The sequence below is a fragment of the Zootoca vivipara genome, chromosome 1 (assembly GCF_963506605.1).
Source record: "Zootoca vivipara chromosome 1, rZooViv1.1, whole genome shotgun sequence".
NCBI lineage: Eukaryota > Metazoa > Chordata > Lepidosauria > Squamata > Lacertidae > Zootoca > Zootoca vivipara.
Genome location: NC_083276.1, coordinates 97,881,194 through 97,908,040, shown reverse-complemented (window position 1 = coordinate 97,908,040; position 26,847 = coordinate 97,881,194). Strand labels below are relative to the sequence as shown.

General features: G+C 40.1%; 1 protein-coding gene across 1 annotated transcript in view; it reads left to right on the top strand.

Annotated features, from left to right (window-relative positions):
• LOC118092273 (uncharacterized) overlaps positions 1–26,847 on the top strand; it is a 68,884-nt gene that overhangs the window by 19,047 nt on the left and 22,990 nt on the right. The window contains exons 3-7 of the mRNA XM_060272609.1: positions 6,392–7,252; positions 16,302–16,397; positions 17,394–17,489; positions 19,756–19,851; positions 21,205–21,300. Of these exons, the coding sequence (XP_060128592.1) occupies positions 6,392–7,252; positions 16,302–16,397; positions 17,394–17,489; positions 19,756–19,851; positions 21,205–21,300 (1,245 nt within the window). The remainder of the gene's footprint in view (positions 1–6,391; positions 7,253–16,301; positions 16,398–17,393; positions 17,490–19,755; positions 19,852–21,204; positions 21,301–26,847) is intronic.

Sequence of the window (26,847 nt, the reverse complement as noted above, 5' to 3'; positions counted from 1 at the left end):
CAGTTTAAGTTTTTTGAGAAAGAAAGATAAATGGAAAATGGATGTAGTTAAGAGGTAAAAGGTAAAGGTCCAGTCGCGACTCTGGGGTTGCGGCGCTCATCTCGCTCTATAGGCCAAGGGACCTATATGTATGCAGATAGCTTCCGGGTCCTATGGCCAGCATGACTAAGCTGCTTTCCTTCCTCTGAATTTCTTCATTGACACAGAATCTGAACACAGAATCTGAATGATCTGTGAACCATTTAAGGCAGGGGTGTCAAACTCAAATTCATCGGGGGCCGCATCAGCAGTTTGGTCACCCTCAAAGGGCCGGTTGTATCTGTAGGACTATGTGTCCACTCTTTATTATCATAAATTATTGTCACTGCATTCAATTATTACTGTTTTTTGTAATAATGTAAGTAATAACTAGCTCTGAAAGCAGAAACATAGTCAGAATAATGGCAAGTAGATATTCAAATGTACAATTATTGTACAATTTATTGAAAAATGATTTTTGGTAACTGCACTGGGTGGTGGAGGCTCGCTAGGGTTTCATGTAGGACCTTTGCAGAGCTACTAGTACCTGGAGATGCTGGGGTCCTTCTGCATGCAGGACAGATGTTCTGCCGGTGAGCCACCACCCTTCACCAAAGGGACTGGCTGAGGTTGACTCACTGGAGCTGCTCTCCTGGTTCCAGGGTTTAAGGGCCAGAAGTATAAAGCAGCATCCTATGTTTCTGAGGAGAGGGAGAGGGAGGGGAGGGGAGGGGAGAGAAAGAAGAGTAGGAAATAAGGAAGGGAATAAAGAAGGAAAGAAAAAGAAAGAGGGAGAGAAGACGGAAAGGGAGAAAGAAGGAAGGAAGTAGAGGGAAAGAAAGAATAAGAATGAGGGAGAGGAAGAAAGATGGGAAGGACGGAAGGAAGGAAGGAAGGAAGGAAGGAAGGAAGGAAGGAAGGAAGGAAGGAAGGAAGAAAGAAAGAAAGAAAGAAAGAAAAGAGGGAGCAGGAGGGAGAGAGGAAGGAAAGAGGTGAGAGAAAGAAGAGTAGGAAAGAAGGAATAAAGAAGGAAAGAAAAAGAAAGAGGGAGAGAAGACAGAGATAAAGAAGGAAGGAAGGAGAGGGAAAGAAAGAATAAGAACGAGAGAGAGGAAGAAAGAAAGGGAAGGGGGGGTCGCCGCCTTGATTCAGCGCCAGAAAAGAGCGCGAAGGGACCCAGGGGCAAAAAGCATTTCCCGTGCAGCGTGAGGGAGCAGGTGTCCGTTTTAGGAGAAGTGCGTAAAGCCTCAGAGTTGCACGTTCATGAGGCTGAGCTGCGGCAGGAGGAGGAGGAGGTGAGGCAAGAGGAGGCGGAGGCGGCGGCTTGCCGGGTCGGTGCCTGGCAGCGCCGTGCGGAGAGTCCCGAGCCTCTGGGACGCAGCAGTGCTCTGTAGCACTTTGAATCCTCCTCCTCCTCCACGCGGCGCTGCTGGGTGCTTTGTCTGTGTTTCAGCAGCAGCAGCAGCCGTTTCCAGGCGCCGGCAAGCTGCCTCCTCCTTCTCCTGCTGTGGCTCGGGGCGCTCCACGCAGCGCTGCTCTGGTCGCCTTTCTACCCCCCCCCAGCTGTTTGTCGGCGCTTTGTTGGCGCGGCGCTTCAGCAGCAAGGTCCCGCTGCTGGGTCCCGCTGGCTGGGGCGCTTGGCGGGCCACATGACGAGGTCTGGCGGGCCGGATTTGGCCCCCGGGCCTTGTGTTTGACACCCATGATTTAAGGGGACTGAGTGAATTAGTTGGCATGATCACAGTCACATTGGAAGCCACCTTTTAAATAGATGCCATGTACATGCAAAGTTTGTCTTGTGAATTTGAAAAGTATATTGAGGTGATTAATAATATCATCATTTATCTGTTTTAGACTCTTAAGCAGTAGCAGCTGCCAGGACATTGTCCTGTTAACTTCTGTGTAGTTCCTTCCTTATTTCAGATATCGTGATATATTGATATATCATGATATTTAGCTGGTGATATACTGCACTATTGAAAACCAGTTATTGCCCAGCCCTAGTATAAACCTTTTATCATATGTACTTGACTAGAAGCATGCACTTCACACACACACACACACACACACACACACACACACACACGAGCCCTTATAGCAGGCATGTCAAACCTGCGGCCCTTCAGATGTTTTGGCCTACAATTCCCATGATCCCTAGCTAGCAGGACCAGTGGTTGGGGAAGATGGGAATTGTAGTCCAAAACATCTGGAGGGCCACAGGTTTGACATGCCTGCCTTATAGAGTCCTTTGTAGGTTCTCCATTGGTAGGAGAAAATAACAGAGGCCAACCAGATACTATTGAGAAGCAAAGCAGTTAGTAAGCCTGATTTTCATTAAAGCTGTTGCAACAGGGTGCTCCCCTCACACGCAGGAGAGAACAGGAGGACCCCGAACCATATGTGCTTGCCCTTATATAGCCATTTTGAAATTCCCTGCCCTGGAGCTCAACTCAAGACCACCCTTCCATACATCATACATACATCACAGAAGGGGTGTAGCCCAAGACCACCCCCCACAAACATCATACCTACATCACAGAAATCTGAGTACGTTGTTTATCTCCTTTCTGCCAGGTTATCTGATAATGCCTTATCTGATTGCCTTTTCTGGTAGTCTGGCCATTCCTTTGAGATGTCCTTTGAGATTGTCAAAGACAATGGGACATGAGACGATGGGAAGGTTCCCTCACCCCCTCCCTCCTTGCAGAGAAACATTTGGTCAGTTTGGGAGTCAAAATGGTTTCAGGACTGTCTTCCTGTGCTGCTTCAGACATGTGGTTTATATATTTATGTATGTGTTTGCTTGGTACATTTATGAACATTTATTATATATATATAAGACCTTAGATTTTTTATTACACACAGAGAGAGAAAGAGAGAGAGAGAGATTCATATGTGGAGTGTTGAGCACCAGTGCATATAAAAACATGGCTTCTGTTATTGTTGAGTGCCCATACCATGTCATTTTCTCTTTGATCATTTTGTTGACTTGTTCAGTCTTCTTGGTTTCCCCCTATTATTTTTTTAAAAGCCTGGTTATAGATTCTCTGTGTCACAAAAGAAATTCAGAGGGGAAACCCAGAGAAGCAGTTAATAATGAGGCGAAGAGAGATAAATGGAGAGATGGGACAATATCTTACACTCTTGTAGCAAGACTCCTTAGACTAATATAATTTTTCTATACTCTCCCGACAATTTAGATAAGGCATATGTGGTGTTGGTGGTGTATGTTTGTAGTTTAAAGTAATGAACCACAGAGCACAATATGTCAGAGAAATGTTTTTTTGCAGTCATTTTTCTAAATGAAGGATGGGCTATTCAGAATGTGCTACTGAATGTTAATGATACGAAAGCTATACAAATTGAAAATTTATTGAATTGTCTTAATAATGAGATGCATTCTTAAAATTATAGAGTACATTGTAAAGCTGTGACAAGAAAATAAGAAGCCAAGTGGGGGAAATATTCAGCGTGGCCAGTCTGAGCTGCTCATAATGATCCAATGGTAGAGAAATGCTCAAGTGGAAGTATAGGTTTAATTGTGAACAGGACTGCTAAAGCATCCATCTATTGAGGCATTTCATTGTATCAATATCTAAATATTTATCTAAAGCAGAAGAAATGAGAGAGTTTCAGTCATTTGGTACCCACTGGTCTATTCTCCACTGGCATCAGTTTGATCAGACATCAGCTGTCAATCACACCATTTACACCTACCACCCAGTGGAAGGATATCCAAGCTTACATATGGTAGATAGGCAATGGATAGGGGTGTTCCTAAACCATTTATGGCTTTAAAGGTAAAAGCCAATGCTTTGAATTGTGCTCACAAACAGAACATAAGGAGGGAGCCAATAAATAATGTCCAATAGCTGAGTCACATGCTCCAGTAAACACACCCCGGCCCAAATTCTGGCTGCAGGATTTTGTTCCAGCTGTGTTTCCAAACACTTTTCAACTGTGATTTCCAAAAACTTTTACAAACACTCATGTCAAGCCTGTTGTAATAATTTAGCCTGGTTGTCACCAAAGCATGTAATAATGTTTCCAGTCATACAGAAGCACTCTGGCTACGTTCCTGATCTACAGTTTTCAGACCCAGTAATGCTGAAAACTAAGATAGGAAGAAAAGCAGGTTTGGGATTCCTTGCAAGTAGATAACATGAGTAATGGTACCCCAATTTACAATTATAAAGTCAATGTTTCAATGCAGGTGGATCCCCCAGCACTAAACGCTACTCTCCAATAAGCACACTATATTTATTTATTTATTAAGTTTCTATACTGCCCTTCATCTGAGGATCATAGTATAAATATAAAATACAATATAAAAACACAGATACATGTTATAACACCAAACAAAACAATACCTCCCCCCACAATTTAAATTGTTTAAGTAGCCAAAGGTCTTCTCTGCAGCACACTTCCCATAATTAATCAACAATGTGGCACTGGCGCTTCCCTTTGATTTTGTTTTAAGACATTGGTGTTCTCCATAATACCGAGCATGCAAGTTGGCAAATACTCATTCTGCTTGCTTATTTCCATAGATGCATGACACTTTAAGAAAGAAATAAATAAATAAAAATATATAGTTTGGTACTGCATATGCAAAACACTTTGTGGGGAGGAATATAAAGTCAAATTTGACCTTGAACACTGGTCAAATCCAATATTTAATTACTTGGTAGGTTAAATAAGCAAAATGAATAGGTCTAAGCAGCTCCACCTCTGCATATAGATTTATGGCATATAGATTTTAAAGTATTGATTGATTGCATGAAATACGATTTGAAGATATGAACCATGACCTTAGACAAACCTCGCAGTTTCAACCTTTCTTTGTTAAGACAAAAAGTGCCACTTTAAAAAATAAATAGATAATGCTGCCCTGATTCTAATTTCTATTAACGAAACCTACTTTCTTCTCAGGGGTTGGTAAATTATGTAGTGCTTCAAATTAGAAATAATGTGATTATCCTGCCGGCAAAAGTACAGTTCAGAATTAAATGGAAGAGGAAAAGGGAAATTTATTCCAACACTAGCAGTTTTCAACAGACATCTCCATGATATGATTACCACTACATTTTATTCATCAGTTCAAAATCTCACCAGGCAATCTCTATAGCGCACACAGTGGAGAAGACCCGACTGCACGATGAATATTCCCAAACATCTCCATTTTGTGGTGCATTAATGCTATAAGCTGCCACCTATGGTTATAGGGAAACGTATAGATGTTTAAAACAAAATAACATACAAAGACTTTGGTAAGGAATCAGGACCGATATTCAACTGCTACTGCCCGCTGTCAGTAACACTGATGTAGGAGAAAATTTATTTCTGAATCCATTGTGGCACTAGGACCTCCATTGTCCTTGATTTCTGCAGGATGTGCTACTGGCTCACTGCAGTGTCGATTCTATGCATTAAATCAGGGAAAGTACTATGTTTGCAGAAGAGAGCTGGTGCATGGATAAGCCTGCCTTTGAATGGCAGCTGGATTTTATAAGTCTCTTCCAGTCTTGGAAGTCTATAGCCATATTCAGAAAGGGAGGGCAGGGGTGGTATTGATGGAAGCAGGCATCTCCCATGGAGAGGGGTGACAGTAAGAGTACATTAAGAAGTAGCATGCATTTCTAGGTCTCAAAAAGGTGTTTATCATACATGCTATTTTTGCAAACACATCAAAATCTGTCCCAGCAGTAGAGCATCTGCATGCAAGCTGGTGGGTTCAGTACCCACCATCTCCAGGAAGGGCTGAGAAAGACTCCTGTCTAAATCCTAGAGAGATGATTCCATTCAGTATTGACAATAGTGGGCTACAATGTTCTCACTGAGATTCCAATGGTCCTATGTAAAAGACCATCCTGACAATATCCTTTAAACAGTGTATTTATATAATTGTGATAATTTGAACTGATATGCAAAGCTGGAAGGTGCATTCCAGTATCTTTCTCAAGCCATTTTGCTGAGGTTCACCCTTTTCCACTCAAGTTTTTATTTTACTAATTAACACTCACATGTGTATTATAGAAAAGGGGGGAAAGTCATACTGAGAAAGCAGTTGTTTTCCTGATAGAAATTCTCCCCCTTCCCAAGATGCTATTAAGTTAGATTGAAAGGGGTGACATACAAGAAAGAGACTGTATCACACCTACTTATTTCCCCCCTCAAAACCAACTGCAGCAGCTTCAGGAAGTATTTTGATAGGCAAAAGAGGAAAGGGTTACAATCTCTCCACAGCACCACTTCCCCAATCAAACCCACAAGAAATCCTGACCACATATCTCCCATGCCATGTCAAGGCCGTCCATGCCACTAGCAAATGTTAAATACTTCCTGTTACTGATCATTATATCTTTCTTTTCAGTGTCAAGGTCCACCCAAAGTGTGACTGACGTACCAGTGAAAGTCCCTGGGGATGTTAAGGTTTCTTCCACTCAAGATGACATAAAGAAATCAGATAATACTGATTTGAGGCTCTCACAAGTTCACATCTCCAAACCAGAAACAACTTTCCTTACAGCTCGATATCCTATCACTGTTGATATTCAACCACTAGCCAGTGAAAGAGTGGAACCTTGGCCTCAGGCATCATCTGTGAAGAAGCTGCTTTTGAATTCCAAACTGTTTCACAGACGCATTTCACTAGATGAAGCAAAAAATAGCACACAGAGCCGCCTTCTGCACTATGAAACAACTCACCAAATCTTATCACACTATAAGAGTCATGCCCAGTCACTTGCCAGAAGAAATGTTTCCACTCAACAGAAATTACTGGTCAATACAAGGCCACATGCTGATCTGCAGACTCATACCTCATTTGATGGACAGCCTTATGAGAAAAACTCTCTTGGGACTTCACACACTAGATCTGCTCTTGGTTTTAAAGCAGGCCGCCCAGGTACTTCTGTTTTAGCAACACCATTGGCCTCATCCCATCTGAAAGTTACTTTTTCTGGTATAACCCCACAAGGCTCCATCCGCCCAGCAGGGGCTTCTACAAAAACAAGGGTCCCACTGTGGACATCTTTGGGCAGAAAGCCTCATGCCTCCCCAGCCAATCATTTGGGCCTTTCCACACCCATTAATAGGTTGCTACTTGAGAAGAAAGTCGCCTGTGCACATACACCATGTTTCAGTGGTGTGCTTTGTGAGCCAACAAAGAGCAGGGAATTCAAATGTGGACCCTGTCCATTTGGATACAGCGGTGATGGAATTGAATGTCAAGGTAAGAGACGGGAAGGAAGTGGTGCCTGTGTTAATATTTCCATCATTGCAAGTGTTGGGTTGGTGTTTTACTTACATAACACATTTACACTTACAATGTATAAGTATGTGAGCATACTAACTCGTATAGGTATATCTACTATGTGTATGTACCTGGTCAGGAGTCTTAGTGTGCAAATGGGTTCACAATCTTTATTCCAATTAATGTATCAGGAACTGTGGTGGGATATAAGACAAAATATAGATAAAACAAATAATAAATAAACAAACTGTTGAGATCAGAGTTGGTGAGGTAGACTCTGCCACATCCACAAAGACCACACTGCCTATTTTGCAGCAGGGAAGCTATGCAGATAATAAACTATGAGTAGGGGATAAAGGGTAAAATATAGCTTGTTGGATTGATGTGGCTGAGATATGCATGTTCAGTCACTGTTTCTTTATTCTAAGGAACAATGAAACTTCCCATGGGACATTTGTGCCAGTGGAAGGGGAGGCAGCTGGGTTGTTGTTGTTGTTTTTTTTGCAGATTTCTGCTTCCTCCATATTTCCTGAAAAGGTGCTTTGGAGGTTGAGGAATTCTGAAACAGTGCAGAAGCTGGCACATGGAACAAGGGGAAGGGGGAGTTGGTGAAAAAATTCTCCCTGCCTTCCTTTACTGGGAACCTACACTGGATTGGAATCCCTTCCATGAATGGAAGGAGCCCTTCCATTTGACAAAGGGCATGTCTGGGTCCAACATCCAATGGTTCCAACATCATATCTGGGTATTTTTGATTTCAAGAATCATGGATCATGTGCTGATATACACTTAGGAGCAACTACTAGGAACAACTATTTGGTATGAGAGATAGAGGGAGAAAGGTCTGAAATCACAACATTTAGAAGTAGAGCCTGCTTCCTTCAACAAGTTGACCACCGAAATTTATGACCAAATTACTTGAATGAAAAATGAGAACATGTCTATTGTCATCTGTAACGTTAAAACAGGCATAAATGAAACTAACAGAATGTACGATACGTCTATTAACTATACAATTACTCACAACCTATATTGTACCAAATTATAACTTTACTTTTAAAATCTTCCACTAGTAGTAGTCTGGAGGTGAGGAGGGGATAATTGTCCTATGACCTGATATACATGTCTCCAGAGATATAATCACTGTGTTGCATTATGAAAAAGATGATTAACTTTCCTGCTTAAATTAGCACATTAATTAGACAATTTAAAGGAGCATAGTGAAATAATGTTATACACAATTACGGGAGACTGGGTATATTCCTCTTTCAAAATTCTTCTTGCAAATTAAATTCATCATTTTATTATTAAATAACCTGTGCTATTAATCTAATTAAAGTTCCATATGCATGAAAATCTATTTGGCCAAGAAATGTAGCTTCTTCACCTGCTGTTCCTAGGACATGCCTAACTCCATAGATTAGGCACTGCCTATCTCAAGTTTTCATATATACACCTGAAAATAGATGCTTATAAGTCAGATGCTAGTTATTCTATCCTATTGGTTATTAACTACTTAATCTCTGAGACCTTATTCTATTAAAACAAATTACGCTCTAGTTTGTGAGGTACTTTTTCATTCATAGTTAATATTTTAGTTTACAAAATACAGTTCAGCATATATATATATATATATATATATATATATATATATATATATATATATATAAAATCTGTGTGACAGCCTTTGCAACCATCATATGTTGATTGTCCCTTTTGAATTAATACAGATTGCTTTTTTATTTATTTTAAGATTGACCATAAGGGTTATTTATTGTTTGTTTAATTACTGCAGGAAAATAATGGACCAGTTCCTTCCCCCTAGACACTCAGCATTCATAGAAGAAACAAAATCAGTGTCAAAACCAACACAGCAACATCTAGTAAAATTATATAGCCAGACAGACATGTACACATACACTATTTTTTGCTCCCCAAATTTAGCCATTGATTTTCCATACAGTGTGAAATCCTTTGTCTCCAAACTATATTCCCAGTTGCACAAGAGTCTGCTCCTTTAAAATAAAGACAATCCATCATCCACCAACACTAGAAGCCTTCCACACAATTAAAACCTTTCACTGGTTTCTAAAAGCTCAAAGTTCACAGAAATGAAGAAAAATAACACCAGACCCTAATCATGCCACATACTGTACATTCAGACATTTCCCCGATGTGGCACTTGATCTTCTGGTGTGTGAAATAATTGGGCTCAGATAAATTAATCTGGTAACAAAAACCAAACTCCCTGTTTCAAAATTTCCTTTCCCCGCCTTCCTTCAGCCTTCTGTGCTAGCAACTGCCTCCACAGATACATTAGAATCATAGAATCATAGAATCATAGAGTTGGAAGAGACCACAAGGGCCATCCAGTCCAACCCCCTGCCAAGCAGGAAACACCATCAAAGCATTCCTGACAGATGGCTGTCAAGCCTCTGCTTAAAGACCTCCAAAGAAGGAGACTCCACCACACTCCTTGGCAGCAAATTCCACTGCCGAACAGCTCTTACTGTCAGGAAGTTCTTCCTAATGTTTAGGTGGAATTTTCTTTCTTGTAGTTTGAATCCGTTGCTCCGTGTCCGCTTCTCTGGAGCAGCAGAAAACAACCTTTCTCCCTCCTCTATATGACATCCTTTTATATATTTGAACATGGTTATCATATCACCCCTTAACCTTCTCTTCTCCAGGCTAAACATACCCAGCTCCCTAAGCCGTTCCTCATAAGGCATCGTTTCCAGGCCTTTGACCCTTTTGGTTGCCCTCTTCTGGACATGTTCCAGCTTATCAGTATCCTTCTTGAACTGTGGTGCCCAGAACTGGACACAGTACTCCAGGTGAGGTCTGACCAGAGCAGAATACAGTGGTACTATTACTTCCCTTGATCTAGATGCTATACTCCTATTGATGCAGCCCAGAATTGCATTGGCTTTTTTAGCTGCTGCATCACACTGCTGACTCATGTCAAGTTTGTGGTCTACCAAGACTCCAAGACTCCTAGATCCTTTTCACATGTACTGCTCTCAAGCCAGGTGTCACCCATCCTGTATTTGTGCCTTTCATTTTTTTTGCCCAAGTGTAGTACTTTACATTTCTCCTTGTTAAAATTCATCTTGTTTGCTTTGGCCCAGTTGTCTAATCTGTTAAGGTCATTCTGAAGTGTGATCCTGTCCTCTGGGGTGTTAGCCACCCCTCCCAATTTGGTGTCATCTGCAAACTTGCTCAGGATGCCCTCAAGCCCATCACCCAAGTCATTGATAAAGATGTTGAACAAGACTGGGCCCAAGACAGAACCCTGTGGCACCCCACCAGTCACTACTCTCCAGGATGAGGAGGAGCCATTGATGAGCACCCTTTGGGTTCGGTCAGTAAGCCAGTTACAAATCCACTGAATGGTAGCATTGTCCAGCCCACATTTTACCAGCTTCTTCACAAGAATATCATGGGGCACCTTGTCAAAGGCCTTGCTGAAACAGCGTTCCCTTCATCTACCAGGCTTGTAATTCTGTCAAAAAATGAGATCAGATTAGTCTGACATGACTTATTTTTCAGGAACCCATGCTGACTTTTAGTGATCACAGAGTTTCTTTCTAGGTGCTCACAGACTGTTTGCTTAATGATCTGCTCTAGAATCTTTCCTGGTATTGATGTCAGGCTGACTGGGCGGTAATTGTTTGGGTCCTCTCTTTTCCCCTTTTTGAAAATAGGGACAACATTTGCCCTCCTCCAGTCTGCTGGAACTTCGCCTGTTCTCCAGGAATTTTCAAAGATTATTGCCAGTGGTTCTGAAATCACCTCTGCCAGTTCTTTTAATACTCTTGGATGTAGTTCATCTGGCCCTGGAGACTTGAATACATCTAAACTAGCCAAGTATTCTTGTACTACCTCCTTACTTATTCTGGGCTGTGTTTCCCCTGCTGAATCATCTGCTCCATATTCTTCAGGTCGGGCGTTGTTTTCTTTCTTGTTTTCTTTACTCTTAACTGACCCTTCTTCGTTCTCTCATGCCATCAAATCCCTCCACTTCTCTCTCCTCCTCCCCCCCCCCCCAGTTTTGTGCTTCATTTTTTACCAAATCATGAGATAGTGGAATTTTATAAAATTGCTACAGGATTTTCCATCTGTTCCATCTGCTTGGGATCTGTTCTGAACAACTAATTGTATCACTCCTGTCATGTCTTGGGTAGCTGCCACTGATTTAGGGCTTAAGGAGTCATGAATATTCTACCTAAGCAGGATCTGCAAGTGAGATATCTGGAGTGCTTCTGAAATACAGCACAGTGCACTGAATAAAAAAAAATAGGAAAAGGCTCTTGCCATTTTCTTTCCTTCTTAATGACATGAAGTGCTTGTGTGTATCTACCCTTCTCAAAGAACCAACAAAATATAAAACAAACCTTATTTTAAGTGGTGATTAAAGTGGGATACCATTCCACTTCTTTCAGGCTGGTAGAACTGAGTCTGGCCTAGCAATCCCATTTCCATTTTTTAAACCCACTTCAGGCACTGCATTTAAGCATAGTTGTATTACAAGGACACAGGGACATGGGTGGCGCTGTGGGTTAAACCACAGAGCCTAGGGCTTGCCGATCAGAAGGTCGGTGGTTCGAATCCCCGCGATGGGGTGAGCTCCCATTGCTTGGTCCCTGCTACTGCCAACCTAGCAGTTTGAAAGCACCTCAAAGTGCAAGTAGATAAATAGGTACCGCTCCAAGCGGGAAGGTAAACGGCATTTCTGTGCGCTGCTCTGGTTCGCTAGAAGCGGCTTTGTCATGCTGGCCACATGACCTGGAAGCGGTACGCCGGCTCCCTAGGCCAATAATGCGAGATGAGCATCACAACCCCAGAGTCGGTCACGACTGGACCTAATGGTTAGGGGTCCCTTTACCTTTTATTACAAGGACACAGACAGACATTTCTTCTTTGAGGTACCAGGTGGCAGACTTTGTGATAGCTCGGGGTGGAGTCTGTTGCTTTTGCATGTCAAAATGTGAATATTAAAAATTAGGTTTGCAGAATATTTTAGACTGGATGTTTTGTTGTGTCTGCTAGAACAAGCTAATCTTTAATAATAATAATAATAATAATAATAATAATAATAATAATAGTTCCTAACTCCTGGTGGTGAGAGCCAGGGTGCTGAGGTAGTTAGAGTGTTAAAACATTAAAGTAATGCAAAATCCTACAGTAATATTCTTGACAAATGAGGCCTTCAGAGAACTGTAGAATGCAGCAAATAAATGTCTTGTGGAGGGGAAAAATTGAGGAGGAGAATGCTAAATGTTGAGTAGCACTTGTGCCTGACAAAATTAACTTTTCATCATTATGAATACATGCAAAAAATGATTGTATTTTGTATGCAATTCTTCTCCCCCAAGATTTATACCAGTGTCATATTCACAATGGAATATCCAGATAGATGTACAAAGATTATGACTGTGGCTTTGTTGCCCAAAGGAAGATTAAAATGAGGCAACTTTTCATGGCTGAGATAAAATGTTAACGCTAGTATTTTACTAGTTTAAATTTCAGTAATAAATTCAAATGTCTTAATCAAATGGGCCGCATACCGCTCATCTGTATTCATGACAGCTTTGAGCTGCCATGCCTCAAAGTTTACATTGCCTAATATGGTTCTTAAAATATTGTGGTACGCTTTACTCAAGCTTATTAGAAACAGCAACCTCTATTGGACAAAGGCTGCCATCCATTTGCCACAGTTGTGTTAGCTTTTATTAGAGGCTGCAGTCCATAAACCACATAATCTAGAGTACCTCCTTCAATCATATCATATTCAGTTAAATGCTGAGAATCACTGGGCTTGTCTGCAGGCCCCAGACATCAGGCTTTATTTTATCATGTAATTATTCTAGATGTTGATAAATAATTTACTACGGCTATTATCCGCCAGGCACCACTCTTGTACATGTACATCCATTTTAAATAGTGATTGCACAGCAACAGCACTTGATGGGACTGTGATCAGTAATTACATGAAACTCTCTAATGACGTCTGTGGTCTGTTTTGAACAGGTTGTTTCTCCCTTAATTGTTTAATTAGGTGAAGTAAAAAACCGAATGTAGCTTCACCTTCATCAGAACGCATCCAGAGTAACAAGATGAATGTTGCATAGGCTGTTTCATTTATGCTAATCATAGTTTCAGTAATAAATCTACCGTTAATTTTTATTTTATTTTACATAAGCTGTTTGTATTTCTGAATGCCAAAATATGTGCAACCACACAGCACTGATTTTTGCAAGTATCCCAGATGTTATGTAGGAGAGGCCTGCAAATATGGCCTGGTATTTTATTTTTTAAAAATAAAGGTGATTTTTAAAGATCTGCAAGTTTATTTCGATGTAAGTTACACTTAGTTCAATGAATTCAGTTATTTGAGTCCTTGAGCATATTGCAATTATAGTTTTACAGGAATAACGTGATGATTCTTATCACTTCATCTAATAGAGAAATTGGGTGGAAGTGAAGTGAGCCACTCAAAAAAAAGGTAGTTGTTTCAACATGTTTGGGAGACTCACTAGATAAAAAGAAGACAGTGAATTAAAGAGTTAAATGAAAATTATTTTTAAAAATTTAAAAAAACCCAAATTGGTTTTATTTATGTAATGGTTTTATGTATGTTATTAGATTGTGTGTAGATTGACCATTGTGGTAACCTGTAGCGAGTTTTGCATGGAAAACTTTAGGCTGGAAATCTAAACGAGCCTTAGCTGCTTTCCCAATCTAGAATGATAAATTAGGGGTGATCTGAAAATTCAGCGGGAGTATCAAGAGGTGAACAGAGGAGTGAAACTTCCTCTATTCTTTGCCATTTTAGCTGACATCACTTTTGTTTCATATCTTTCCCCCTTCAAAACCTCCCCTCCCCCTTTCACCCCTGTAACTTGCATTTTTTGTATTAAACAGGAGTCTCCTTGGACTCACAGGAGATGCCTCCCCATTCACTCAGCAATTTCTGTGACCTCACATTAAAAATGGGAAATCAAACATTGTGGTGACCATATCATCACTCCCTGATATTTTAAAGGCCATTGAAACCAAAAAGCATTGAATCCTTATATGGTGGAAATAGTTTGGAAGAAGCTTTACTTCGAGATATATATATATATATATATATATATATATATATATATATATATATATATTGCAATAAAATTGTCAATTTGCTGAAATATTGTTCTCCTTATCTCCTTATTACTATTTTCTGCCAACATAAGAAAATGTGAGCAAAAATGGGTCATTTTATCTTTAAAAAATAAGTTTTGGACAGTTTGTAGGATGGGAAGAAAATTGTCACATAAGAGACATGAGCAGGCTTTGGAAAGCCATTTAGTACTAAAAAATTTTTTTTATTATTGGTGACAGCTTGCTAGTTATACTTTATATATCTTTCTTATGTTTTCTCTAACCAGGATGTTCACTTTTCAACTCTGGCTTCCTAACAAGCAGCAGATTTCTTTTAATTTCATATTCTGTATAAATGTGTGAAATAATAGGTGAAGTGCTTTGGCATGGGAAGTGAAAAATTGCAGTGCCCTTCACAATTTAAGATATGATGAAAAGAGAAAGATGACTCACAAAGAGAAAAGAAATACATAATACTTGGTGAATTTTATGCCTTAGAGGGACAATGTGACACTAGTTGTTAAAATAGCTAACAATTTTCAGGAACATCCCCACCCCAATGTATCACTTCATAAAACAACAGCGGCTTCGGCCATATACTATGATATTATTTGGATGGTTACTTATCTGCATCATTATATAAAATGCTCATCTTCTTTTCATTTAATGGTAGAAATACCGAATTTGTTGCAACTGTTCTAGGAAAGCTTTAGGTGGATTTCACTGAGCATTGCCATTACAATAAATTTTTTCTAAAGTTTGTACTAATTCATTTAGAAGCACAGAACTGTCCAATTCTGCTGATCAATATGCAGAAGCCAAATACTGTTGCAAAGAGGGGATGGCTTCTCAACTGGGTTTGTACCTTAAAAGAGAGTAGTAGTAAGCCTCATAAGATGGGTCCACCAAAATATTAATGACTTAAAGGACCTTGCAAATGGATGTCACCATACATTCCTGAAACTTGAGAGGGAGCTGAATTTGACCAGCCCAACTTATGCCTTAAAATAAATTGATTAAGCTGCAGGTCTATCTGAGGCTTTCAAGGTAAGTGGAAACCAGACACAAATAATAATAATAATAATAATAATAATAATAATAATAATAATAATAATAATATCATGGCAGTTCACAAGATAAAAAACAAATACAAAACCAATAGCCCCCTCCCAAAATATCCCCTTCTCGCACAATAGTGCCCCACCCTTTCATAATTCTTCTGCTTCCTAGTACATATGGGGTTCCCAATAGAACCCCTGGAACAGTGTTCTGGGAGAGGAAAGGAGGAATTGTACCATTTAGCAAGCTGAAATGCTTCCCATGGTTGAACAATTGCTGAATTCTTCCCTTCATTTCTAAGACACTGACTCAAAAGCTATTTCAGATTGGGTAAACATGATATGTAAAGATGCACATCTCTGTTCAGTTTTTTTGGTGGGTGGGGAGTGGCATGGAGATGTTTCATTTTTGCTTCTGCCATATGTTTTATTGGTGTTTGGCCTGAATTTTATGGTGCCGATTGATTTATTGTCAATTGTAATTTTAATGTTATTGTTTTCTCCTTGCCTGGAACTCTTGAGTAGGCAGACGTCGAATATTGCAAACAAATAAATATGGGAATTTAGCACTCTCGTAATGTTTCTGAAATACTGGTGTAACCTTCAGATTCTAGGATGTGGTGCTGACACAGCTATTGATGCCCTCTCTTCTAATCATTGACTAGTGCTGTTACTGCAAATCTTGAAGGTTCATATTTTGCAGTTGTGGAATATAGAAAAATGCTATGTGAGAATATCAGAGTACAGGTCACTGGGGCTCCTGATTGTAGCTAACCTGTTATACCGTATCAAATCTCTAATTTTCTGCTTTCTGTATTTTAATGTAGCAGTTTGTGATCCCTCATGTGAGAATGGAGGAACATGCATCACTCCAAATATCTGTTCCTGTGTTTATGGATTTGTGGGCCCTAGATGTGAAACACGTATGTGCATCTTTTTTATTTTGCCTTTCTTGAATTTAATTATTTTCTTTGTTGACATCCCTGTATTTTCAACACATTATCCTAGAATGCAGCCTACGTTTAATTTTCATAAGTAGTGGGTGGACACTGTGGTAAGGCCATGCTGTTCATCTGACCTCTGCTTTATCACATCACTGCTGCTTACTGGGAGTTAGAGAGGAAGTGGTGGTGGTGGTAAGGTTGGAATTGTGCAAACACAGCAGCAGAAGCGGCATATTGGCTCTGCTGGTACATTTGCCCTATGCCAGTCTCACCAGTGCCTGGTGAGCAACAGCAAGATGACAGAACAGAGGCCTCTTCAGTAGCAGCACACAGCTGAGTAGCAGCCACAGTCTACAAATATATTTAAGTCTGAATACCACTCCTGTGCTGTGCATTATAATTATATAAAAAGTCTGCCCACCTTGCTGTGCATGAGCTCTGATAATAGAAGAAGCTTTGTGTACAATAATGGTTATGGAATTCAAGGCTATGCAAGCCAATGCAAAAATACTCAGAGAAAATAAAAAAGTAGCAAGCTTTGCCATTAAGGTTCAAACTATTGTTAAGAGTGGTTAGCAAAATAATCTGCCTTAGAGCAAAAGCTGTCTATATTACCGTTAAACCACAAATGTATATTGCAGTGTTGTAATGGCACTCTTTGCTCCGTGTTTGAACACTAGGTTACCCAGGATGGATTTTTTAAAATAAAATAAAATATATATCTCTGCATTTATATTACTGGAATATTTTAAAAGTGCCTCTGTATAAATCCTTTCAAAGTAGTTTATAATTCTACAGGAAACAAAAGGAAGTGACATATCATTCTCATTTCAGTTTTAGTAGCAAATGGGCTGATAAAATTTCAATAGCTGCTCTGGATTTTGATCAGCACAATTTGAAGCAAAAACAAACAAACACCACAAACCAGTACTTTGTACTTTGCTCAAATAACCTTGGTCTAATTTGTTTTTTTAGTGGTATGTAATAGGCATTGTCACAATGGTGGGAAATGCATTGCACCGGATGAATGTGAATGCAAACCTGGATGGAGCAGCCCTTTGTGTGAGACAGGTAAAGATGTACAGCAGAATCCTTTATTGCTTAAGGGTGCAACACCCTCACTTGGAGGGAAAGCCCATCCATCATTTGTCTAGATCCAGCATGTACTTCTAGCAGAGTCCCCCTCGCCTTTTGTGTTGTCTGTTTTGAAAAATCAGAGGGCTGATTGGTGATGTTTAAGCTCCACTGTTCAGTCTCCTTATGGTTCTGACTGCCTAATTTATATTTATAGCCAGATTTGACAGTATATCGCATGTGGGTATATTTATTGTGAGTGAGGGACAAAAGTCCCTTTAGACAATGTTTCCTGTCCCTCTGATCTGGTGACATCTACCCAGTAGTTCTTACTTTTGCTCCAGGATCTCTGATGCCCTTGACTATTGTGGGACTTGTGCCACCTCCACTTGGCCACTAGTTGAATCACAGTCTGTTGGCTCCTTCTGCCGGTGCATAGGAAATGCTATTGAGAGCTAAGGAACTGTAGCATGTGGTTCTTGAAAGAGCATGTTGTATAGGGGCATCTTTCTTTGGTTCTACAAGTCCTAGAGCTACCTGTAGAAGTGTTTGGTGACTCCCTCTTTTCCAGAGAACCTGAAGCTTGTCAATATTTTTTGTTCTGGTAAGGACCACTCGAGCCCATACATCCCAGTTCTGTGGTTGAGATCATCCAGAGGAGCACTGTTAGTTGTTCCCTGTATTACAAAGGCCTTCCAGAAGATATTTGGAAGGTGTCCAAACTTTTGACTTTTAGGCATCTCCTGAAGACTTTTTTTTTTAGCTCACAGGGATTTCCAGCTATTGAATTTTTATTTTTGATTAACCAGTCCCTTGAGGTTGTTATCTGAAAGATCACATACAATAAAAACATCACAGCACCAGGCCTTTCCTTAAAAGTAAGTGGTTATAATGGAGAAGAAAGTTTTAAAGGGCTGATTGTGGCAAACAGCTGATTCTGTAAGTTCACCCTATCTGCACTTATTAACCAGTCACTTTAATGATTATATGATTATTATTTTTTCAAACAGTGGTTTTAACATTGTATGCCACCAGGATACAGTGGTATATAAATACTTACTTACTTACTTACTTACTTACTTACTTACTTACTTACTTACTTAAATAAATTTACAGGAGTGTCTGATGCAGTGGAGCAATGCTGTACTACCATCCTCCCAGCTGTGGCGTTGCTGCTGCTTGCTGAGACAATATGGGGCAGGCATGGTGGGAAGGTTGAGGATGCACAGAAGCAGCAGCAGTGTGAATCTGGTGCACCTGCCAATGCCCCCATGCAGTCCTGATCTTGCCACTACTCTCTCCCTGCCCCAGTAAGCAGTAGCAATGCAACTGTCAAGAAGGTGGCTACACAGCATTGTCCCCCTGCACCATACATTCCTGCTGTTATACTGTTGATTGGTTTCAGAAAATCTCTGGGACTGTTAGATTGCTGTCTTTTGATGGCCCCTGCAAATCTTTTCTGCAATAATAGTGTGTGCGCATTTAGGAATAAAAGAGGCACACAATGGCAATTAAGTGAACCTCACTTTCTCTAGATTGTTCCCATAGAGCACTGCCGTGCATTGTTTTTTGCCCCACATATAATGCTCATGGATTTCAACGGAGGATTGTGCATGCTGAAATGATCATCTTATTCATTTAAACTACTAAGCCTTTTGCAAGATGGTTTGTTTGGAGCAAAGGACAAATCTTGAAATGCATGTTTATAAACCCTCTCATTTGATCCACAAACCAATAAAACAAGCCTGGGTTCCCTTAAGGTGTTTTTGTCCAATAGGAGACCAATATGATTTGTGCACACAAATGCCGGTTTAAGTGGTTTATAGATTTTCTTGACAGACTCCTCAAATCCTTTACAGCAATGCTAAAATGCAGTGCACACCTCTTATGTGCTATGAACAAATGGAAGTTATGTCAGCGTATGGAAGATCTCAATAGCACCACATTTCCAACAAGCTGGGAAAGCCTAACTTGCTTACACCAATCCCTCTTCCATACTCCACCCCCAAAATCACTGATCAGCCATTCAAAACTCAGGAATACAAGCCCACCTGAGAGAAAGATTACAAAACAATTCTGAAATAAAACACACTGCTGGTATGGGGCAGGGGGGGTGTCTTGATCACGGTGAAGCATTGTTTTAGGTGCCATTTTGGATCGTGACCCTTGTTTAAAACAAGGATTCTCCATTGTTTATGAAAAACCAGGAATAAAAATGTCTGGTTGTCTTCTAATTAATGCATTTCTCCTCAATTGTATGCAGCTGTTTGCAATCCTGTTTGCCTAAACGGTGGGACCTGCATTCGGCCGAATACATGTGCTTGTCCTCATGGTTTCTTTGGACCTCAGTGTCAGTTCGGTAAGATGGAAAAATAGAATCCCACTGGTGAAAATATACCTTTCCTCTACTTTAACATCTTCATCAATTATTTGCTACATCCACTTGCATCACAGTTTTATCCAGAACAAGTCACCTACCGTGTAGCTGGCATATTGTTTAGAGGATGTGTAGAATAATGTCTCAACTGAAAGCTGTGTGATACATTCTATACTTTCGTTTTTGCAACAGAGTGGAATGTGTGAAAAATATATTGAATGTACCATTACAAACAGATTTGCAATGTGTAATTAACTGAACTTCAAAGTATATGTTGGCAAAAGTATATGTTCTACACAGTGTAGAAGACAGCATTTTATTATTCCACACCCCAGTATGTTCACAATTATAAGAAATAGTCTGATACTTACCCACATTAATCTAAATTCAGTGTAAATGAGAAGGACAGACTATAAACTACTTCTCTTCTTTATCAGGGGCTGAACTTCCACTAACTGAGTTGCTTTGGCACCCATAGAAACAGTCTAGCTGGATCTTTTCTTCTCTATTTTTTTTGGGGGGTGGCATCTGATATAAACTTTTGGTTACAAATGCATGCATATTTTCCTAATCTTAACCTAATCTAATCACAAAAAGACTGTGTTTGCATTTCACAGGAAACATTGTTCCCACTTTACTCCTCCCTGCTAACGTGTGAGAGCAACCAATAGTTTTTTTCCTGCCATAGATGTTTAAGTTACTATACAATTTATGATATATATATCATTCTGTCCTATTTGGTTTTGTGCATTTGTAGAACATTGCCAAAAAGAAAAAAAAATATTCATGTGGTGTTATTGACTAAGGCAGGATTTCCCAAACTTGAGTCTCCAGCTATTTTGGACTACAATTCCCACCCCCCCTGGCCATTGGTCTTGCTAGCTAGGGTAGATGGGAGTTGTAGTTCAAAAATGGCTGGAGATCCAAGTTTGGAAAACCACGAATGAACGATTTGTGATGGAGTTTCCCCTCATAGGGTTTTTCTTTCTGTCTTTTTCACCAAGTCAGTTTGGAGAAGAGAAGATGGATTGGGAATATGGTATGGGGGAGAGGGGCTTTAGCCCTTTGTGTCTAGGTCGTATGAACCACAGCACCTCAGTTCAGTGTGAAAACATGATAATTTCCCTCTCCCCCAATGCCACAGCGACTCTTATGGCTAGAAACAAGCAGCCGTGGAAACGTGAGCTACACCAATCTGGAGTCTTGGATATTATTCTAGGCACTGCCTTGCTGGTACTGCACTCCATAGCATCATGCTGCCTAGAGATTATGCTGCAGTTCCCAGTCACATTAGTAGTGGGGCATTTACTTTCTTTCTTTGCTTTTTCAAATTAGCTTTCTGCAATCCTCCTTGTAAAAACAATGGACAGTGTATGAGAGACAACATGTGCTCCTGCATGGAAGGTTATGTGGGAAGAAGGTGTCAGAAAAGTAAGGTGTTTTTTTTCCACTTCTCTTTAACTTTTCAAATATATCCTGCCTTAGAAATGCATTATCACCTAAGGAAGTTTCTCATTACCAAGCATGTTAAATAGTACATTTAGCTTGGATTAATGTACTAATCTTCAATTTTTATAGCGTGGCACGTATATTGGCAGCCTCGCTACAAAAGGTGGTACATCCCATTACCAGAGGTTTGCTTAGACCATGTCCCAGTGTATTAATGGCGCTATCATGGCATCAAAGAAAGGGAAGAGCTTAAGCCTATTTTGTTCTGATCTTGTCTATGTATATGTTTAAATTCATTTCAAGTGAACTGAGCAAATCTGCAGGGTGAGATGAGCTAATTAGATGGCATTAAACTTAGTGAGGAAAATTATTAAAGCACAATCCACAGCCTCTGACTAAGACCATCTAAAATGTCACTGTGCTATCTTTCTAGCCTAATTAATACAGTTAGCTAATAAGATTTCTGCTTTACTTCTTTCTTCCTATCAGTCATAATTCTCTCTACACCTTAGCATATCTATTCGCATTTGATTCCCGTAGTCTTCTGGGAGATTTGTTATTTTGGCAGTTGTACAAATTCCACAGCAACTTCCTATGTCTGTCATACAGGGAATTTATGACAGGCGAAAATTCATTCTCCCGAACTTCTCTTGACACGCACATAAACCAGCTTGAAATTGGCAAGGAGGGAACTGTGAAGCAACCACACATGGCATGAAAAGGCTGTATATTTCCAAAGCACTTTCAACTTTCAGACAAAGAAAAAAGCAGTTCAGAATCCCCTTCCAGCCATGCAATCTGCCTTATTCCCCATATTGCATTGATTATCCCTTCAGCTGAGAGAACAAGGAAGCACCATCCTTGCTTTGTTACAAAAATACACAACTAAATAGAAGCCCATGGCTGGAAGAACCTAGAAGAAAGAAATGGTGGGGAGGGGAGAGATACAGTAATGCCTTAAGTTTGCCATCTAGCTTTTAAGGTCATGGTACATTAGAAAAGTGCTGTTTCTACTTTTAAAATATATTGCTTCTATTTCTCAAAGCAGATTGGGCAGTATTGTTGCACTTCTACCTGCTTACATGGGAGGTACTGAGTCAACAGCTCTGAATAAACATAAAATGTTGATATGTTTCCCTCTCTTTTAGCTAATTGCACCTACTTACACATTATTGCTTCTCTCAGTTTACACTGCTTTCAGGATATTGAGTGGTAGTCAACCAAGTTTTCTTAAGAGAAGACCTAACGAAGGTAATGGACCTAATTTAGTCATGTTCTGCAATTTTAGTGGGTTGACTCAGAGGAAAACTTAGTTGAATAGAATAGCTCAGCTGGTAGACTCAATCTCAGGGTTGTGGGTTTGAGCCCCACGTTGGATGAAAGATTCCTGCATTGAAGGGGGTTGGATTAGATGACCCTTCCCCATTTGGTCCAAAGAGGGACACCCAGACCATAGGTCCCTCATCCCTGCCTCAGATGCATGGAAGTCACTTGTGAAAAGCTGACTCCCATGCCACACAACTACAGTAACATCTAACAGCCTGGACAGCTCAGCTGGTTAGAGCAAGCCACTGATAATGCCAAGACTGCAAGTTTGATCCCCCGTATGGGAAAGCTGCACATTCCTGCATTGCAGAGAGGTTTGCTAGATGATCCTAGGAGTCCCTTCCAACTCCACAATTCTGATTCTGTGACCCCTATTCTAACTTTTAATGCACTGTTGTATTCTGTATTATCCTTTCTTTGTAATATTTTTTAAATCAAGTGAGCTTGAAATGATGACCAATAAATTTCTTATTATCAACTTAAATCGAAAGAACTTTACACAAGGAGGACACAACAGTGAGAGATGACAATCACCCTTCGTGCACTTATGAGTTTGTCGAAGTGCTCCGCTTATGGCCTCGTGTCCTTCCTTCCACAGCTTATTTGTTTGCTTTAGCTTTCTATGGAACCTTTTCCAGCAGCTGCCGTTGCGCGAGGCAGAACATATTCTTCGTTGTGTCTCTTGTCATTCATTCTTGTTCTATCATTGTTTTTGCTATGTTTTTAATTTTAAATGAAATGCATTCAGGTTGAAAGTGGATGTTGATTGTTGGTGTAAACAAATATAGCGCTGGAGCAGGGCGGAGGGGGGGGGATGTTATGTAAATCACACATCTTGGATTGGCTGGCAGCTGAAGTGCAGAGATTTCAACACTTTATGCTTGCTGACAAACAACCACACTGTGATTATGCTATCCAGACTCTTGCAAGCAAAATGAAGAGGATGCCAGAGCTGACAGCAAAATGTATGATTATGCATCAGTTACTGTTCAGGCTCCCTATATTCTGCTTGCTGAGAATTCCATTATTCAGCATCCACACAGGGCCAAACAATAAAAGCTCTCTTAAAGAAAATGCCTTTCATGGCAAATTATATATCAGAACAATATTTAGCCATACTTCAATTTTAAAGAAATAACACTACTTGACCATCGATTTATTACCCTCTTCAAGCAGGGGTCAGCAGCATAAGGCTTTTTCTCTAGCCTATGGGCTTTTCTCTCCCTGCCCCCCGCAATGTGAAGCTGTGGATTGTTTTTTAAAGAGGAAAACATACACAATACTTTTGGCGTTGGTTGGAGAAACATGGCATAGAGGCTTTACAATGCTTATCCTTATAAAGTCTTGGATTTCTTTAAAAAAAATAAAGACTAGCATAAACTAAACAGACATTTTTTAAGTTGAAGTAATGCACAATTATGACATAGCTCTGTATTTTTCAGTTAGGAACCCATGACCTGCTAGCTCAGTCAGTCGAGCATAAGACTCTTAATCTCAGAGTCATGGGTTCAAGCCCCATGTTGGGCAAAACATTCCTGCATTGCAGGGGGTTGGACTAGATAGCCCTCATGGTCCCTTCCAACTCTACAGTTCAATGATTCAATTATTCTATCAATTCATAGACTTCTTTCCAGCTTAGTTATATGTCAGAGTAGGCCTACTGAAATGAATGGATGTATGACTAACTTCAGTCCACTGATTTTAAGGGGTCTGCTCTGAGTATGACAACCCATAATATGCTGAGACCTGAAGTAATAACCATACAACCTTTTGAAGAGTGTGTGTGTGTGTGTGTATGTGTGTGTGTATATCAAACCCAAGAACCTCCAAAATTGAGTGTCTTCTTTTGCAAATATGGTTCCTGAATAATTTTTAATGAAATGGAAGAATTATCTGCAAAAATATCAGAGAAGGTTTTTTTTTTAACATCTTTAATACATTAAGGATGTGAGACCCTAGTTCCACAATTCATCTAAAATAAGCTAGTTGGGGGAAATTGGTACTTTCTGGTTGGGATTCAGAGAAAGGTATGAGGGGAAGCTCTGCAAGGTGAGCCCCATCCTACATTAGTGCTCACTATTTTAAATTCCCCACATTTCCTAGTGTGTCCAGCATAGAATTATAGTTGCAAGGTACTCTGAGGGTCAACTGGTCCCACCACTGCAGGCATCTCAACTAGATCATAGCATCGATCCAGTGCTAGCTCCACATGGCTACCCAGGGCCACCATCAGGAGTTGCTTGGTTGCTGGTAGATGATGTTGGTCCTATTGGGATTATCAGCCATTCTCTCATGAACAGCAAATAATGGGATTAGCTCAGCTATATGAGAACTTGGTCCATAGATGTTGGTTCATCAGCCTGTTACTGACATGTGTTTAATCTTCATTTTCTGATGAAGGTTGTTCTGAAGCTTCAAACGCAACTGTTGTCTGATCCTGTGCCTAGCCTGGCATTGAAACTGTACTTGTGCCTCTGAGTGAAATCTTCATTGCAAAGTAGCAGGGAAACCATGCCTTGCTGAATGCATTTGTTCTTGATGACTCTTGTCTAATGTGGAATTCAGGGCCAGCCCTACCATTCAGCAAAGTTTCACATAAAAACAAAAACCTAGCAACAATAGAACTGAAAGTTGTTATACATTAAAAATGAGCTGAAAATCTCTGATGGGAAAAAAGCACTTTTGGATAGGAAGAGCTCTCCAGAGCTGTGGTACCACTGCAGAAAAAGCTGTGTCTCTTTTGCTCATTTAGTGGATGCTTTAGGTGGCACCCACAGCTAGACCTCTAAAGTTGATATTAATTCATAGAAGCAGGAGTATGCAGTTGATGTGTTACCTAAGCCACTTAGATTCTAGAAGTTTCCAGCACAATGATATATTAGTCTATCTATATAATTCATCCTGACCAGATGTTACCTGCTTTAGAAGATTCACTTCCTCATGAGCAGACATTTATCTGCAGCCAATCTACCTGGACAACCTTGATCCACCTTGATGTACCTCGATGATACCTTGAAAGCTTGACAGAGGTACATAGCCACAGGGCACCTGATGGAATGCCCAACACTGCAGGGTGTAGATGGGAATAAGCCTCCATGCATAGCTGCCAAGTTATCCCTTTTTTTCCGGGATTTTCCATTATGCTGAATAGGCTTCCTCGCGAGAAAAGGGAAAACTTGGCAGCTATGCCTCCATGGTGCATGCAGGGGAAACAATTGGGGAATTAATTTTGCATCTGAATGAGAGATTGTCCTCCTTTTAGTATGAGGTTTTAGTGATTCTGCTGCTGCCACTGTCGCCCCAAGTAATATGCTATGGTAAAACACTTTGATGGCAAAATATCTTAGAAATGAGGAAGCTGTGGCCCTTCCTGTGTTGTTGGACCCAATTCCCATGAGACCCAGCCAGTGTGGCAAATAGTCAGAGCTTATGAGGGCAGTTCTCCAGCAATATCTGGAGGGCCATAGATTCCCAGTGCCTGACTTAAAGGATGTGGAGGGTACAGCTAGATACTGTTAAGAGTCCCCTTTGTTGTGTGTCATTTTGGCTGATACTTGAAGACAGTTCTTTTGCACTTTGAAAAAAATAATCCCTCAAGGAAGGATGTGGTGGAATCTTGAAAAAGTCAACATTGAAGCCTTAAAAAGAAGTAGTGAACTCATTAGCCTTAAAAAATAAAAAACCAACCCACAAATAATAATAGCTTGGCATTTGGATGATTGTATTTCATAACAGCTCAGAAGCGAAAATACCAAATGAAGTGTACCACAAAACCACTGAATGACTTGTCTCACAATTTTGTGGGGTTTGTGGTTCTGAACATTCTTAATATCTGTTCACATGAGGTCCTTTAGGGAGGTGTCAATCAGCTGTTAGTTAAGAATTCTGCTACCTCTTTTTCTTTTATACAATGTACTTCAATCATTTTAGTAACACATCTCCTGATAAATGATATCAAAGAATGGTATATTATTTTCACAGTTATGGTTAAAGGCTGGTCATATTTAAAATAAACTAAATAAGGTTATTTACCTGTACCTTAGCTATGGATCCCTTTACTAATGATGTATTTTTCATATGATTCTCTGCTGATCTAATCTGTCCATTGCAGTTGATAGCATTTTCCCCTTGAAAATGAATCAAGAATACATACTGTCCTATCCTACTATTCAATCATTTATCATTATTTTTGGCATTACCACC